The following is an 18,321-nucleotide window of genomic DNA, read 5'->3' as shown; positions in this document are numbered from 1 at the left end:
ACGTACTAAAGTTTACGTTAATTAACTTACGTTAATAATTAGTATGTACTATAGTAAGTTATTACGTATATATATATATATATATATATATATATAAGGTCTGTTTTCTGTAACTGAACTAGTGTGTACTTTTGAAACTTAAAGTAAGTATATGTTTGATATTTGTCGAAAACGAGAAAAAGAGTTCTAATGCAGTCTAGCAGGAATAGAAAACAGACCAATGAATGTTTATTCTTTTTTTTTTTAGAAATATGAAAATTTATATAAGTATTTTAATAATATAATCTTTTATATTTGTTTTTATTATTATTATCTCACTTGGTTTGCAGCTTATTTCATACTAAAGATATAAAAATTAAAGGAGTATCTAATTTATTTTTTAATTTTATTATCAATTTTAATAATTCAATTTATTGCACCAGCTTTCTGATTTTATTCTATTGCTTAAAAAATAAGTCTCAAGAATCGAGATAAAAGGTGTATACATATATATTATTGCATGCAGACGCAAAACTGAACTTTTGCCACAGCGACAGAACTCTAGGCAGTGTGTCAACCTTATTGATTTTAGCGATTAACTACTTAATGAATCATTAATTCGTATTTGTTTTGCGCGAGTAATTTGTTGAAAATGTTATTCATTAAGCTATTAGGTAATAATAAATAATTAAATGCATTAATGATTTTATTAGATCCAAGAACTATGCGATGTTCTGGATGATGCGTGGAGAGACTTACAAGACAAAGCAGGAGAGCGCAGCAGAGCATTGGACTTGTCTCTAAGAGCACAAGAATTCTTTTTCGAAGCCGGTGAAGTCGAAAGCTGGCTTAATGAGAAGAATGATGTACTGAGTTCTACCGATTATGGCAGAGATCGCGATGCCGCCACGAAATTATTGACAAAACATAAGGTATATATTTTGCAAAACGAATAATAATATTATTAGTTAAACAACTCACTTTATTATTTAGTGCAATTATAGTGTCATCATAATTATATAATTATGTTACTAAAAATTCGCATCTGGCTTATAATTTACAGGCTGTTGAGTTGGAATTAGACACATACAATGGCATTGTGACAGAAATGGGACACACTGCTTCTACAATGATCAACTCAAAGCATCCCGACAGTAAAGCGATAGCCAATAAGCAGCAAGCGATTGTTCAACAAATGCGTGCTTTGCAGCGACTGGCTACAGTAAGACAACAACGTTTAATGGAGAGCATGTATCGCCATGAATATTTCCTAGAGAGCAGAGAATTGGAACAATGGATTAAAGAGCAAGAACAAGCAGCTGCGTCGGAGGATTACGGACAAGATTATGAACATCTATTGCTATTGCAAGCGAAATTCAATGATTTCAAGCATCGAATAGAGGCTGGCTCCGAAAGGTTTAATCAGTGCGAAGAATTAGCCAGAAAACTAATCGCGAACGAAAGTCCTTATATCCAGGACATCGAAAAACGTCAGGAACAATTAGGGTAAATCTTTAACATATCTAATTCAATAAGAATTTTTTTGTCATTATTTTCATTTCATTATTTTTTTATTACTCTCGTAGAATATTAATATCTCATTTAATTGCATGCAATAAATTAACAAAATGGCATATTTGATGTAAATTAATATCATGTTTCGTGTAATTACTTGTTTATTTTTTCTCGGTGTTGGGTCGGTGTTGGTTATTAACTTTTTTTTCGTATACGCATTCAATATAGATCTGACGAAGACGATCCGGTGCTTCAAGTACAAAATCGACAAGAGGCAATGAAGTGAGTATATGCTTAGTTACATGAACTGATTTATGTATATACAGGGTGTCCCACAATTCATGATCGAAATAAATTTTAATAATATATTTCTGATAAAAATAAGAGAAAACTACTAGTACCAAAATGTCAAGGCTATAGTAATTTTTAAATTAATTCATTATATATATTTATTATTTTTAATGTCCTGTAATATTTTTATATTATGTACGTTGCATATATAATTATTTTCTATGTTTAAACATAATTAGTGAAGTATTTCAACGTTATCAACTCTATGATTAATTTTAACTACTAATAATTTAAAAACTATTATAGTCCAACGTTTTGGTATTAGGATTTTTATCTATTTTTAAGTCAGGAATATGTTATTAAAATTTCGGTCACGAATTGTACATTCTGTATAGATAAGCGTCATGCTACGATTCAAAATTTATCTATCTTTCATGCTTCTCATTTTTCATGACTTCGCTATCTAATCCGAAATCTTCGGTCTTTCTTGGATTTCTTCTGCTTTCTTCTGCTTTCTAAAACTCTGCCTTAAAATTTTCGAATTTTAAAATCTTGTAATAGTTGTAATGTAGAAATTATTATATATTAACTAATTCAAATTTTTGCACACTTGTCAACTATCATACTATATAATTATTTACTATATTACAAGTAATAAAAGTATTTGTCTGAATTGTACCCTTTGTACTTAAAAAGTTTACACAATTTAAAAAAAATAATAAAATTTAACTTTAAGATACAATTTTTTATTGTAGAGAATCGTGGCAACATCTATTGGGTCTCATCCGAAATCGCGAACAACGATTGCAAGCGGCAGGCGAAATTCATCGATTTCATCGCGATGTAGCGGAAGCGCTATCACGAATACAAGAGAAAGAGGCTGCTTTGCCAGAAGATCTTGGTCGCGATTTAAATTCCGTTTTAGCTTTAATTAGACGACATGAAGGATTTGAAAATGATTTGGTTGCTTTGGAGGCTCAGCTGCAGGTGTTAGTCGAGGATGCATCCAGATTACAAGTACATTATCCGGGTAATAATGCGGTGCACATCGATCAGCAGCAACAAATCGTTGTTGCTCATTGGGAGGAATTGAAAGAAAGATCTGCTCATCGAAGGGATCAATTGCAAGCTAGCTGCGATTTGCAACGATTCCTCACTCAGGTATTAAATTATATTTTTCACCAGTTATATTTGACAATTTATGTTATTTTTAACGGGAGAAATCTGTTAATTACATTTAGGTAAGAGACTTGATGAACTGGGCAGCTGGACTCCGTGCTACAATGTCAACGGAAGAAAAGGTTCGAGACGCGGCCAGCGCACAAATCTTGAAAGCAGAACACGAGGCTCTGAAAGGAGAAATCGAAGCACGAGAGGATAGTTTCAGTTCAGTGCTCGATTTAGGCGAAGCTATGGTGCAAACTGGTCACTATGCCGCTATAGTAAGGCTACACATCTATCATAAATAATAACATTTGCGCGATATCTGTTAATCACATCGATATACTTTTTAGGAGGTCGAAGAAAAGTGTAATCAATTGTTGGATGAACGACAGAGGTTACACACCGCTTGGCAGCAAAAGAAAGTGCACTTGGATCAACTAATCGATTTGCATTTCTTCCTTCGAGACGCCAAACAACTTGACACCTTGTCTAGTACTCAGGAAGCAGCACTGAGCGGTGATAACTTCGGAGTCTCAGTCGAAGAAGTAGATGCGCAAATGAAAAAACACAATGAATTTGAAAAGCTGTTAGTCACCCACGAAGAGAAGCTAACGGCGCTGCAAGAGCACGGGAATAAACTTCTGGAGCAGAATCATTTTGATTCATCGACGATCGCCCGACGACTAAACGAGGTCATTCAAAGACGCGCAAGAATTCGTGATCTATGCGATACGCGAAGAAGAAGATTGGAAGCCAGTCTGCTACATGTACAGTTTGTTAGAGACGTTGGTGAAGCCGAGTCTTGGATAGGCGAAAAGCAGAAGAAGTTGGAGGCAGAAGCATCCAAGGGCGAAGTGTCCAGCTTGGAGGACAAGATCAAAAAGTTACAGAAGCACCAGGCATTCCAAGCAGAGCTGGCAGCAAATCAGAGTAGAATTGAAGAAATTAGAGGTAATTGATTGATAAACAAGTAGCTATGGCTTGGTTCACTGAATTATTTTGTTGTTATTATTATTTGACACTTAATAATATAAAACTTAATTTATTTATAAAATAGCAAAAGGAGAGACTTTGTTAGCGCGAAAACATCCAGCGAGCGCGGAAATTCGTCAACAATTAGATCATTTACATGCATCCTGGCGAAAATTGTTGTTGGAATCTGGAAATCGAGGTAGAGGTTTAGAAGAGGCTCAAGATATTTTGGAATTCAACAATCAGGTGGAGAAGATCGAGGCATGGATCAGAGATAAAGAAATGATGGTTCAGGCAGGTGATACTGGAAAGGATTATGAGCACTGCTTAAGTCTCCAAAGGAAACTCGACGATGTAGACAGTGATATGCGAGTGGATGATTCTAGAATAAAATCGATCAATGCTTTGGCGGATAAACTTATAAAACAGGTAAAATTTTTAGCATGAAAAAATAAATATATTGAAATATATAATTGAAATATTTTTATTATTAAAAAATATTCATGTTATTTTGCTATATTTTATGCAGGGTCGTGATAATGAATCAAAAGCAATTCAACAACGGCGTGATAACTTTAATAATAAGTGGAAAGGTTTGCAAGGTGCTCTAAGCGCGTATCGCGAAACATTAGCTGGTGCATTAGAAATTCATCTATTTAATCGAGATATTGATGACACAAACCAAAGAGTTATTGAGAAATCAGTGGCCATGAACACGAGTGATACAGGAAAAGATTTACCTGCTGTCGAACAGTTGCAAAGAAAACAAGAGGCTATGGAGCGAGATATGACAGCAATAGAAGGGAAACTGAAGGTGAGAACATGAATTTTTATAAATTTTTTTATTTCAGAATTAATAACCATAAATTTATTCAATAACTAAGATGATAGTAATGAAAATTTAATATAACTATCTCTATATTTATGATTATTATTTTCAGTTACTAATAGCTAATTCAGTTATAAATAGCTAATATCTAATATATATTAATAATAGAATTTCAATAAATTTCGAGTTTAATATTCAATAAGTTGCACTTCGTATTTTGTTTTAAATATGATTTTAAGAAGATTTTTTATTTCAATTTTTTTCATTTTTATTATTTTGTATTATTTTGTGTCATTTCAGGAACATAAGATAGAGGCGCGAAACTTGTCGCATAAATACCCAGACAAAGCGTCCGAAATTAACGGGATATTATCCGAACTTCAATCTAATTGGGATGATCTACAACGTGTGACTCGACAACGACGCGACGCTTTGAATCAAGCCTATACATTACATAAGTTCCAAGCTGATCTGCATGAATTGGATATTTGGGTGGCAGATACTATCAAACGCATGGATGATTCCGAACCACCGACCACTATATCCGAAGCTCAAACTGTACTAGAATTGCATCAAGAAAGGAAGGCAGAGATTGATGGTAGACAAGATATATTTAAAGGCTTAAAGGATCATGGTCAAAAACTCCTGTCAATCAACCATGATGTCAAGGATAATCTTGAACATTTGGAAGAACTCAGGCAAACTTTGGGAAATGCTTGGGATAATCGTAGACAAAAATTAACGCAAGCGCATCAACTGCAATTATTCAAAGAACAAGCCGATCAGGCTGACAGTTGGCTGGCGACGAAAGAGGCATTTCTCAACAATGACGATCTTGGTGAATCGTTATCGGGTGTCGAGACGCTGTTACGTAAACATGAGGAATTCGAAAAAATGTTAGCGTCTCAATTGGGACGTATTGAAGAGCTCGAAAAGTTTGCAAATGAAATCCTATCGCATGAACATGCAGATGCAGGTATAATAAAGCAGCGACTTGCTTCGGTTTGTACCAGAAGGGACAAATTGAAAAACAGTGCAACAGCTAGAAGAAAGAAACTTTTGGAGAGTCATCACTTACATCAGTTCCTCAGAAACATATATGAGGTGGATGGTTGGCTACATCAGAAGCAACAAGTGGCAGGCGATGAAAATTATAGAGATTCCTCAAATTTGCAAAGCAAGATACAAAAACATACTGCATTTGAAAGCGAGTTGATGGCAAATAAAGGGAGAGTTGCGGCAGTCGTCAATGAGGGCGAAGCGCTTATCGAGGAAAATCATTATGCCTCAAAGGATATACAGGAACGTTTAGACGAGTTGGAAGCAGAATGGCGTCTTTTGCAAGAGACTAGCGAACTAAAGAAAAACCGGTTGAATGATGCGTATCAAGCCTTGCTATTCGGTCGCAGTTTGGACGAATTCGAGACATGGATGGATGAAGTCGAAACGCAATTGCAATCAGAGGATCATGGCAAGGATCTATCGAGCGTGGCGAATTTGCTGAAAAGACACACTAATTTGGAGAACGATGTGCTCGGTCACAACGAAGCATGTGAATCTATCAAAGATACCGCCGCCAGCTTTCAGAAATCAAATCATTTCTTGAGTGATGAGATTCAAAAGAGAGCGTTAGTTACGATCAATAGATATCACAGTCTTCAGGAACCAATGCAGATACGCAGAGATAATTTGGAAGACGCGAAGTTATTGCATCAGTTCGCGAGAGATGTCGAAGACGAATTGCACTGGTTATCGGAGAAGGAACCATTAGCCGCAAGCAATGATCTTGGTAGCTCTTTGACCACTGTACAACGATTGCAAAAGAAACACCATGCTTTGGAAGCGGAACTATTGTCTAGAGAGCCTGTAGTAGCTTCACTGGTTAGCAGAGCGACTGTGATGATTAGAAGTGGACACTTCGCAGCGGACAAGATTGAACAGCTAACTAAAAAGTTGCAAGAGGAATTATCACACCTTAGAGATTTAGCAAGTGTCAGGAAGTTGAGATTACTCGACGCTGTAGAATCACAAATGGTAAGAAATCCAGATACTTTTATTAATACAAAATTAATCATTATCATTCTCTTGTTAATTTATAATAATTGTTACATAAAAGTAACGTGAATAATTTCAACGATTTTAATAATGTAATGATTTAATAGTTTTGATCATTTTCATACACGTGATAAAAAAATTAAATTTGCTTTTTATAGTTTTATGCCGAAGCCGCGGAAGCTGAGCAATGGATTAGAGAAAAACATCCACAACTTACTTCATCTGATCATGGCAAAGATGAAGACTCTGTGCAATCTCTGCTGAAGAAGCTAGAAGGCATTGAGCGTGATCTGTCCGGTTTTGAAAACACGGTCGATAATCTGAAAAAACTTTCGTGTGGCCTAGTCGAACGTCATCATTTTGATAGCAAGAATATCGCGCAAAAACAAGCGGATATCGAATTTAAATTTAAAGAATTGCAAAAATTGAAAGAATATCGACTGCAAAGATTATTAGAAAGCGAGAAGTTTTATAAATTTATCAGACAAGCGGATGAAGTGATTGAATGGATCGGGGACCAAACAACGGTAAGATAATCAAGTAATAATTGCATAATTTTATCTTTTTATACGCTAATATATATTTATAAGATATCGTAATATATATTTTTTATTAATATATATTTATAAGATATCATAATGATATAATTATTAAATATTATAATTAAAGATCGCCGCATCGGAGGACTATGGATGTGACGTAGAACACGTGGAACTGCTGATCCAAATATTCGACAATTTTCTAGCCGGCTTAACAACCAGCGAAGGACGTGTATCAGGTGTACTCGACGAAGGGCAAAAACTGATCGAGCAGAACAATCCCGAAAAAAGCAAGATACTTCAGAAAATTGACGAAACAAAACAACAATGGGAGGACTTAAAAGAATTGGCGCACGCTCGACAAGACGCGTTGGCTGGTGCCAAACAGGTTCACATGTTTGATAGAACAGCCGATGAAACTATCTCTTGGATACAAGAGAAGGAAGCTGCTCTCAGTTCGGATGGCTATTGCCAAGATTTGGAAACAATTCAGGCACTGGTAAGAAAGCATCAGGGATTCGAAACTGATCTAGCGGCTGTGAAGGAACAAGTAGAGAGTCTGATGGAGGAAGCGTCAAGGTTGATTGAGCTATTCCCCGATGCACGTATACACATCAATGTGAAACATCAGGAGGCGGAAGCGGCCTGGGCCGAATTGTTGGAACAAGCGGCGCAGAGGCGAAGCAAACTAGCTCAAGCGGAACAGTTGCAAACCTATTTGGGCGAGTATAGGGAACTGATGTCTTGGATAAACGAGATGGTGGCTAAGGTGACGGCGCCAGAATTAGCACGGGATGTTCCTGGTGCCGAGGCGCTACTTTCCAGACATAACGAGTACAAATCAGAGATTGATACACGCGAAGAAGTTTTCGAGAAATTCTATCGAACCGGACAAGAGCTAATCGAGCAGGGACATTTTTTGGCGAAAGAGATCGAGGACAAAATATCGGTATTGCAACAACGCCAACAAATCCTAAAGGACACATGGCAGAAGAGAAGACACATTTATGAACAGAATTTGGATACGCAGTTGTTTAAGAGGGACGCTGAAACTCTGGAGAATTGGATAGTCAACAGAGAACCGATGCTGCAAGACGATAAATTGGGAGAGAGCATTTCACAAGTAGAGGAATTAATAAGAAAGCACGAAGATTTTGAGAAAACTATACAGGCACAAGAAGAAAGATTCAGCGCGCTTAAACGGATAACGATGGTAAATTTATCGTTTAATACAACGAAGATAATAATTATTGATTAATATTGTTGAAAGTTTACAATATAATGTTTAATATCATTAATATTTATATAGTTGGAAGAAGCTTTTCAAAAGCAGCAAGAGGCGGAAATGGCTGCGCGCCAAGCGGAGAAAGAGCGTGTCGAACGCGCGAGGATCGAGGAACGGAAACGTAAAGAGGTACAAAGGATAACCGAAGAGCGGAAACGCGAAGAGGAACGCAGGCGATTATTAGACAATTCTCATCGCGCACAACACGATGAAGTTAACGGTTCAGTTGACGAACATGAATCTGCGAATATGTGAGTAAAAATTAAAACTCCACACAAGACTGATTATATTTAAAATAATAATCTGATATTTTCACAAATATTATTGACTTATTCATCAGGTTATCTCCGCTGAAAGGTGCTATCAGTTCCGAAACAACAGAACTTGCACCTCAGAAACCATACGGTCTATCGCATATGTTTAGTGAAAAATTAAGACGAGGTACATAATATTTATGTAGAACTTAATTAATAATAATATTATAAGTAGGAATATATTTGAGGAGCAGACTTTCAAAAGTTTTGTCCAAAATTTATAATTTTCAGAAAACGAGAAAGAAAGCCACAAGAAAACCACGCACGTTACAGAAAATAACAATTTGCTAATCAGTAAGACGTGAAATATTAAATAAAATTGCTAAACTATTTCTAATAATGTTAAAGAAATAAAACGATAAACAAATTTTATTTAGTTAAAGAACATAATGTACTTCGAATGTTTAGACTTTTTCAGCATATAAATTAAAAAAATGCTTTTAGAACATCGTAGAGTAGCTTAAAATATGAGTTTTTCAACATTGAATACTGCCATCTCTAACTTAAAATATGAAATTTTGAACAAAATGTATTTTGGAAGTCTGCTCCTCATTTTTATTTTAATTTTGATTTTGATAATCAATGATCGATTTCGATTGTAAATATTAGATTTAACATATTCATTCATCTTATTTTTATCGTCAGTATAAGAAGATTTTATGATTAATTATGCCATACACAAATTTTTTCAGCAACTTCGGATATTAAGAGGGCCGAAAGTATGAAAGTAGATACAAAAAAACCAAAACGAACTCCGAGCTTCACAACCAGGCGAAGAACGCAAAGCTTCCGAAAACTGCAACGTATGGAGAACATGGACGCTCTGCGACCAGTCGAGATTCAAGGTCTTCTTGAACGAAAGCACGAACTTCAAAGTGCTGGCAAAAAGGCAGCCGTTCGATCGTGGAAGCAGTATTACACTGGTATCTTCATTAAATAAATGTAAAGTATTTCCTTATTCTTAAACTTATTCTTATTTTACAATCATTTCAGTATTGTGCGGACAATTGCTATGCTTCTTCAAAGATACAGATGATTTTGCGTTAAGTAAAGCAGCTACTGCCCCGATAACAATTTTCAATGCTATATGCGAGAAAGCAGATGATTACACGAAAAAGAAAAACGTATTTCGACTGAAATGCACAGACGGTTCGGAATTCTTGTTTTTAGCACCAAGTCAAGGGGAGATGGAAGACTGGGTTAATAAAATCTCATTTCATGCAAAATTACCGCCAAGTATGCAGCTCTTAAGCTACGACGAGTCTCAAAAGGTTTACAATAAAATCATTATATTTTTACAATTCTTTCTATAAACTCTCTTTTTAAGAAATATTACTATTTATTCAATCTTTTAATCTTTTAATCTTTTATATATTATACTTTATTTCAATATCCTACAAAGTTTGAACTATAAAGTAAATTTCTATTTCTTAAATTCAGATGCAGCAAGAAGGCTTGCAAAGGTTGCAGGGTTCAAAGCTCGAACACGCGGATGACAACGCGTCGACCGGAAGTAGCCGCGCTTCCACACCGGAGATGGAACGCAAGAACTCTGTGATTAGGCGCGATCCCATTTCGCCAAATCAATACTCGCCCAGCTCAGTACAAATAGAGTTCCTGCAGATGCACCGGCATAATCAACAACGACGCAACGACGCGCAAAACTCCGAGACGTTCTTGGCGTCACAGAGATCTGACCAACCACAGACTCAGACGGAATTTCTGCAGATGCACAGGCAACAACAACTACTTGCGCAGCAGCAGCAGCAGCAGCATCAGTTGATACAGCAAGAACAGCTGGCGGCTCAGCGGGATCAATATCAACAGAATTCCGCGATGCTGGGAACTGACAAACCGCCTATACCGCCGCGAGGCGCTCCTCCACCTATTCCTATGCGTTCCAGTTCGGAAAATATGGTGCAATACAGGCGAAATGGTATGCCTTTTTAGACAAAATTTTGCATTGTATTCACATCTTATATTTAATAATTATTCAAGTATTCATATTATAATCTATAATTTTATATTTTTTTATGTAAAGGTTTATTTAAATGTTATCATATATATAGATATAGAACACCATTTACCACAAGGAAGGCCTAATGTCTATCCACAACGAAGCGCAACATTAAATCACAATGGTTCCAGCCAGTATTCATCGAATGAGCCACCAGTATGGCATCGACAAAACAGTGTAGATCTTCCTCCACAACATCAAGGTACATTATTATTGTATATAAATTAAAAGATTCAAAAGGTTTAGGAAAATTCTATTCGATATTTGTCGATATTCGTGAACGTTCATCGTCATTTTATAGAATTAGCACCTCCATTGCCATCGAGTGCTCCTCCGCCGACTAGAACGGTTCAATGGAATATTCCTCACGATTCTGGTCAGTCATTATAAAACATTCACATTCGATAAAAAGAGATCGATGTGAAGATCGCATGCATTCATTCTGCATTTATACGTATAATACTTTTTTATTTTCATCACTCATCTACATCCGCATCTTATCGAAAATTTTTCTGCATTTGGCAAGGGATGTAAAATGCTAAAGCAATGTGAATCAATTATAATATTTACATATGTACATAAACCTTTAACTGAAACACAGTCATAGCTCTCAAAAAATTAATACTAACAGATTTCCATTATTTGTGTATATAAGCACTTCAAAAATTTTAATTTAATGTCGCATTTTGCCAATATATCTGCACTTTGATTTTCTAACTCTACAATTTATATGATCGATAATAACAATTGTAAATATAGCTGTTATGGTATAATAACAAAAAATTATTTTAGCAGAGTTTTCTAATTAAATGTTGCATCAACTTGTGACCTTAATTTAACGGAATGAAAATGTTTTAATTGTATTTTTTATTTGTTACAGCGTATGGAAATGTACCAAACATTAGGCAGGTAAGTTTCTACTTTTCAAATTCATATTAAATAAATTAAGTTAAAGTCTTTTTTTGAGAATTAAAGAAAGAAAAAGTTTACATATTTTTTATTTACTTTACGAAACTTTATGAAATTGTAACCACTACATTCGTAATTTTTTTTGTAAAATATATATTTTAGAATATTACCCAAACTCCAATATATTATATTTAAATTAAAAAAGGCTGTTACGATAATTATAACGATTTCTCATTACAAATTTATAAATCTCACTATCTTTCGTTTATAAGCCCAACTGATAATTCTTTTACAGGGTGTACAACAACAAAACAATGCTTACACTGGTAGACCGACATCGTTGCCGCCTTATGTCGCTCCACCAGCAGCTCCACAAACGCCTCCAATCGCAATGGACAATAGAAGAGCGTCAGAGAGTGGATCAGAAAGTGAGCAAAGTTCGGGTGGTAATCGGAAAGATTACAAACGAAGTTCCGTATTGAGCAATCTATTCGGTAGACGCAAAAAACCTCAGACGTAACACAGTTTCCAGGAGTTTTACGAAGCGCATTTATATATATAGATACGATTTTTCATACAAGATGTATCTAAACGTGATGCAAAAAAAAACAATCTTCCCCGTAAAACGATCGACAAAGTTCCTTGATTATTTTACCGGAGATTTAAATACATGGCTACGTTCGTTAAACAGTATATAATTTATTTATCTTCTTTTATATTAATTTCATTCAAAAATGCAGTTTTAATATTGTTCTTCGATAGCAAACGCGTAAATGAATATACAGCAAATTTTTCAATATTCTCGATAGAAATCGATCAATTATAATTAAAATATATTCCTACTTATAAATAAGTAAAAAATCAAAAGTCATATCAAAGAGTCAAAAATATAAAAATTAAAATTTATATTTTCATCAATAAACTTTCGACTTATTGAATTTAGATAATATCGCGAATTATTTGATTTATGACTTTATTAATAGATCTTTGTACCATATATGCGAATGTATTTCTCATTTGCATATATTAAATTCTTTAAATTATGGAATATTTATTGACAATCATTGAGAGATTATTATTGGCGTTAGATAATATATTTCATAATAATTCTTTTACTTTAAAATTAATACAATAGAAAATATACAATAATATGTAATACTTATTATACAATAATATGTACTATGTATTTTTGTATTTATTAATATTTTGTGAGAAAAAACATCTTTCAAAACAGTTGAACGATGAAAATTTTCAGTTACTGCATTAAAAAAAACAAATATATGCCTAGTTTAACATAGTATCGGTATTTTATACTCAACGTTAATTTCTGCTTTAATATTAATGAACTTTGTTCTGACTATATAGTATCGAACGATGAATTTGATATATTAAAGAACACTGAGAATGTCAACGAATACACTGACGTTTTGTATAATATTGAAAAATTACAATTTCGTAAAAGAGAAAGAGATAACTACTACCGGGTTTATTTGAGATGTACCTGACTTTAAGAACAGAGTGTAGGATGACTTCTGTTTTCGGAGATTATCTTTTTCTTTTTTCTTCTTTTAAGTTAAAAAGTATCAACAGAAATGTTAAAACTACCAGAAGGGTATAATGTTTAAGTTGTAGATGTCATAATATATGCAAATATTATATATTTGAAAACCCCATGTGGGACCAATGATCGTAATGTATTAGATACAGAGATAGACATATTTTTGTGATGAGGAAATATATTATATATTTGTGAGTGTTGCACCATTTCTTACAATAATGGTGATACGAAATGTAAAGTGTATTTAATACAATATAATAATACAAATTGCGTATTATGCAGGCGTATTATCGTCGTCCCGTATATAATTATAGAGAGAGTGAGAGAGAAAAGGTAAAAAAATATAATATTATGAAAACAAAAAATTTCACATTTATTTGAATACCTTGAATTATATTTGCAATGTCTAAAAAATGCATTATTATTTTCATGCACAATTATTTAACTCGTTTAAATAACAACAATCATTTATATTTACAAGATAAATGAAATGTTTGAAAATCGTTATATAAATTGCATAAAATTATTTATCATAATATCATTCAAATTCAATTATTATTATATTTATTAAATGAAACAATCTCTTTATTTTTCTTTTAGACATTTTTTTAAATATTAATTTTAACAATAAAAATATGAAAACATAAAGACATTTTCAATAAATTTACATTATATTTTATGTCTATAATAATATTTAAAGAAAAAATTTTTTTTATTTTTTATGCTATTTTTTTTAAATTGTATGTCATATTTGCACCCATGGTGTAATAAGAGATGAAATGTTCCCGCCAATGCGCATTGAAGATGCACATAGAAGGCGAATTTGGATGTAAATTTGACTGTTTCCAATATCGCCATTATACGCATTTTTTATCATAGGCCTGTTCTTTCTAACTGAACACCAATTCATCTTTCTTCCTTTTCTCTCTAGGAAGAAAGATGAACTGGGGTCGATTCTGTATTTTCAAACAAGGTGAAAATTACAAAAGTGAGCAAATTTACTAAGTTTTGACCAATGAAATTATCAATATTCTAGTAAATTCGCTCACTTTTGTCATTTTCACCTCGTTTCAAGATCGATTCAGAATCGATTTCCTGATGTAAATCAAAAGAACAGACCTGATGCTTGCACCTGCACGACCTACACTCTGCACTCAGTCAATTGCAGTTGGTTGCATTGCGGTCTCAGTTGGTTTTAATTAAGTATCTTAAATTTCTTTTTAATATAAATTGTAATCTTTTTTAATTACAATTGTTACAAAACATCCAATAATGTCTAACGATGGTGAGTAGCATTTTTTAAAATGTTTACAATATTTACTGCTATAAGTAATTACAAATAGTACTTGTATAATAAAAGGTTATATACATTTTTCTTTCAATAAAATGTTATATAAACGTAATGTATATATGTAAAATGTATAAATTTTTTATTTATAAAAAATTTTAGAAGAAGTAATACGTCGGCGATTACTCATAGATGGTGATGGAACAGGAGACGATCGTAGAATTAATATGCTATTGAAATCGTTTATAAAATGGATCAACAGTTCCGATGTAGACAATACGCTGCACGAAAGAATGCTGTCGCAATTAGCACAATGCGAATTTGCACAGAAAAAATCCAGATTAGTTTCAAACATGAGTCGAGAAGAATTAAAAAGCTATGAGAAGCTATCAAAAGAAATTGAAGTACAAATAGAGAAGGCGAAGGAAGACATAGAGAAAACTAAAGCTGAACTGCAAGATGCCAAACGTGTGAGAAAAAATAGAATAGAGTATGATGTACTAGCCAAAGTCATTAATGAACAACCAGATCGTTTGGAAACACATATCAAGCTTGAAACATTGCAACAAGAATTAGGTGCTTTAAAGGTTTGAAAAAAATATATATACATATATTGGCACATATAACTTTTTCCATTTGGAGTAATTTCAATGTCTCTATCTTGAAAAGCGCAGGCAATAGAAACAGGGAATAAAATATTTTAATCTACTAGAAATCATGTATCAGAATATACATAATTTCTAATAAATTGAAATCTATTATTCCTTATTCCAATTATCTATTCTTTTATAAACGTACCAGTATGTTTAGAACTCATTGGAATATTTGCAAAAAGATTAGTTATATATCTTATAATCATTTTTCATATACAGGAAAAATCAGAACAGTTGGAGCACAAGTTAGAAATGCGTCGTAAACAATTCCATGTTCTAATATCCTCCATACACTCTCTACAAGGAATGTTAGATGAGGGTGATGAGGAAGTAATGGATGTGAGCCTTGAGAATGACACAAACACAGATATGCAAATATCGTGTGATAATTCATGAAGTAAGTATACTTCATATAAATTAGAAACGACAGTCATAAAACATAACATATGACAACATTTATTGTTTATTATAATTATATGTCTTCCAAATTTTTATGACATACATATATATCAAAAAATTTTTAATTTCAATTTGCTAGTTTTCGGCACGTGCCTAATAGTTAAAGATAATCTAGTATCACGTTTTATTATTTCCTCTTCTGTAAACTTTTTTGCACACATATGTAGATTCTTTATCGAAGATTCTGATATGCTATCTGCATCTCTTTCTGCTATAGAATGTAAATAATTATAGTACAAATCCTTCTGTAGAATTAACAGACTTCTGCGTTCTAGTAGTAAACTAAATTCTAACTTGCATTGTTGTTGCTGTAAAAATAATATATAATAAATCGCAAAGTACAATTACATAGCATTTTTACGTATTTTTACAATCTTCTTTATTTCAGTATTTACCTCTGTCATTTCAAGTCGTTTGTAAAAGTCAAGGACTGTATGAGAACCACAACTGATAGTAGTTACAATAGGATAAAAAAGTGGACCATCCGAGTGTGCCTAATGAAGGCATTACATGTTACTATTCAGTATATGCTATTCTATTGTGTACATACTTTTGTATTTTTTCTATTCTAATGTAGATAAATATAATTTATAATAGTATAAAAGAATTCTCGAAATTCAAAACAAGTTAAATAAAAAACTTTGCGCTGACTCTTACAATCCTGTTTTTTATTTAATTTGTTTAATTCATACTTTATAATAAAGAAAAATATAGTACATCCTTGTGTTTCATCTCTAACATACCATTATTCCTTGTCCAGATAAATATTCGTTAATTAAAATGTGATTAGGCAATACTCCTTTTTCAAAGATGCTCAAAGCTGTCACTTTATCAATATATTTCTGAAGCCACTAAAATATCATTGTCAATGTTATGTGTATTCATTTAATAATTTTAAATGAAGCACATAAAATATTTATAACAAATATACAGATGCTTTCAGCCTTTTTTCAATTCTAAATAAATTCTAAGACTGGATCTACAATGAGTCAGTAGTTTATAGTTATTGAGTTAGAAGCAAATCTAAAAGAGAATCAATGAGCTAGGATTGATTGAAATCATTGAATCAGTAGAATTGGCCAGTAGCTAACTTCTAAAATTACCGACTCATTGTAGACCCAGACTAATTGTTAAAATATTTCACATTCTACCTACATCAGGAATCGCTTCCGCTATCATCCCTTTGGAATGTGGTACACCACCCCAATTCTGTAATCTGCGGTGACTTAATTGCGTCCATTTTGGTTGCGGTACACTGTTTACGCATTTTATAATTTGCCTCTCTTCTTCCTCAGTAATAAAATTCGGTATGTAACAAGCAGTGCTAGGTATCTGTGATTTGCAAGAGAATTCTTAATGAAATATAACCTCTGAGTTAAATGAATAAATTAACAATGAGATAAAACCTCTGAGATGATAGCGTTGTGCAACAGGGAACTCTGTTCTTGCATCATTTTTATAATATACTAAATTGTAATAATACACCAGCTATATTCCATGGAATATACTGAGAATATATTACATGGAATATACTATTACGGATCGATAAGTGTCGTTGAACGATAATGTAAACAACTATGACAGTCGAGGACCGCGTGCACACGTGCGCATGCGTGCGAGGAAGATTGACGAAACTTGACAGTTTGTAGAACTAGCAGAAATCTCCTTGGTCGTAGGTACGCAGTAAACGTCAAACATTTGTTTTCTTCCGCGGATCACATGGCGACAAATTACTAATTCCATTATGCGGATATCGAAACGTCGTGATATAGAAATCACTCGTGACAACGTTTAACAAGCGCGAATTTTGATAATAAAAAATGAAGCTTTGCTGCGGCAATTGTGAAATATATATTGCTGCTGTTGCTCGAGTATACTGTATACTGATCAATAGTGTATTTGCATAAAATCGATTAATGAACCTCAACTGACACGCTCTCTGCAGCATGAGTTTATCAGAAAAATACCTGCCGAATTACGTGTGCGAGAACAAATTGAACAATAATTAAATGTCAGTGGGGTAAGTAAACTAAGCTACATATTAATTAAATGGATGATTTAAGTATCTTCATTTTGATATTAATTAAATAGATTATTTAAGTTGTTTACACAAAATATATAAAAAATTACATAAAAGCCATTTAATTCAATATTATTCAATATTAAAGAAATAAAGATAAGAATTTCTAGGGCAAATAAGAATGCATAGTTAATAAAGCGTACATATTAAGTTTATTCTTATTTGAAAATAAATTACAATTGGATATTATTTACAATAAACTACAAAGTGTAATTTATTTCTAAGTATGAATAGACTCAATGTGTTTCTTAATTATTAACTGCACCTAATCCATCTAATTCTCATTTGTCTTAGATATCTTTTAACTTTTTTTTTTTTAATTGGAAGTTCTTAGATTAATATGTAATTATTTGAATGTAAAGTTTTACAGTGGTCTCTTCATAATAATGATACTTTTAGGCAGAATAAGATATA

The 18,321-nt window shown here is 33.1% G+C and overlaps 3 protein-coding genes across 3 annotated transcripts in view; 2 read left to right on the top strand and 1 right to left on the bottom strand.

Moving 5' to 3' along the window:
* The window catches only part of LOC105626631 (spectrin alpha chain, non-erythrocytic 1), a 38,338-nt gene extending 25,949 nt beyond the window's left edge, over positions 1-12,389 (top strand). Inside the window, exons 10-29 of the mRNA XM_012207924.1 lie at positions 693-911; positions 1,043-1,485; positions 1,723-1,776; positions 2,541-2,946; positions 3,027-3,227; positions 3,300-3,900; positions 4,007-4,350; positions 4,451-4,735; positions 5,051-6,784; positions 6,964-7,332; positions 7,475-8,557; positions 8,654-8,880; positions 8,970-9,070; positions 9,636-9,866; positions 9,937-10,214; positions 10,390-10,879; positions 11,013-11,162; positions 11,262-11,336; positions 11,841-11,869; positions 12,165-12,389. Coding sequence (XP_012063314.1) covers positions 693-911; positions 1,043-1,485; positions 1,723-1,776; positions 2,541-2,946; positions 3,027-3,227; positions 3,300-3,900; positions 4,007-4,350; positions 4,451-4,735; positions 5,051-6,784; positions 6,964-7,332; positions 7,475-8,557; positions 8,654-8,880; positions 8,970-9,070; positions 9,636-9,866; positions 9,937-10,214; positions 10,390-10,879; positions 11,013-11,162; positions 11,262-11,336; positions 11,841-11,869; positions 12,165-12,389 — 7,545 coding nt within the window. The remainder of the gene's footprint in view (positions 1-692; positions 912-1,042; positions 1,486-1,722; positions 1,777-2,540; positions 2,947-3,026; positions 3,228-3,299; positions 3,901-4,006; positions 4,351-4,450; positions 4,736-5,050; positions 6,785-6,963; positions 7,333-7,474; positions 8,558-8,653; positions 8,881-8,969; positions 9,071-9,635; positions 9,867-9,936; positions 10,215-10,389; positions 10,880-11,012; positions 11,163-11,261; positions 11,337-11,840; positions 11,870-12,164) is intronic.
* A 2,310-nt stretch (positions 12,390-14,699) lies between these two features.
* LOC105626630 (THO complex subunit 7 homolog) lies at positions 14,700-15,764 on the top strand. Its single transcript, XM_012207923.1, has 3 exons — positions 14,700-14,712; positions 14,878-15,302; positions 15,588-15,764. The coding sequence occupies exons 1-3, from the start codon at positions 14,700-14,702 to the stop codon at positions 15,762-15,764; spliced, it is 615 nt and encodes a 204-aa protein (XP_012063313.1).
* A 113-nt stretch (positions 15,765-15,877) lies between these two features.
* On the bottom strand, positions 15,878-17,281 carry LOC105626629 (alpha-ketoglutarate-dependent dioxygenase alkB homolog 6). Its single transcript, XM_012207922.1, has 5 exons — positions 17,234-17,281; positions 16,983-17,159; positions 16,571-16,678; positions 16,223-16,321; positions 15,878-16,135 (listed from the first exon to the last, which is right to left on the bottom strand). The coding sequence occupies exons 1-5, from the start codon at positions 17,279-17,281 to the stop codon at positions 15,878-15,880; spliced, it is 690 nt and encodes a 229-aa protein (XP_012063312.1).
* Between the last annotated feature and the right edge of the window lie 1,040 nt (positions 17,282-18,321).

Source organism: Atta cephalotes (genome assembly GCF_000143395.1).
Source record: "Atta cephalotes unplaced genomic scaffold scaffold00005, whole genome shotgun sequence".
Classification (NCBI taxonomy): domain Eukaryota; kingdom Metazoa; phylum Arthropoda; class Insecta; order Hymenoptera; family Formicidae; genus Atta; species Atta cephalotes.
This window is presented reverse-complemented; position numbering and strand designations above follow the sequence as displayed.

Excerpts from the sequence above, each read along its gene's own strand:
- LOC105626629 (XM_012207922.1), bottom strand. The coding sequence starts at position 17,281 with ATGATGCAAGAACAGAGTTCCCTGTTGCACAACGCTATCATCTCAGAG. Across the intron at positions 17,160-17,233 it reads ACAACGCTATCATCTCAGAG|ATACCTAGCACTGCTTGTTA; the intron begins GTTTTATCTCAT and ends TGCAAATCACAG. Across the intron at positions 16,679-16,982 it reads TAGCGGAAGCGATTCCTGAT|TGGCTTCAGAAATATATTGA; the intron begins GTAGGTAGAATG and ends ATGATATTTTAG.
- LOC105626630 (XM_012207923.1), top strand. Across the intron at positions 15,303-15,587 it reads AAGAATTAGGTGCTTTAAAG|GAAAAATCAGAACAGTTGGA; the intron begins GTTTGAAAAAAA and ends TTTCATATACAG.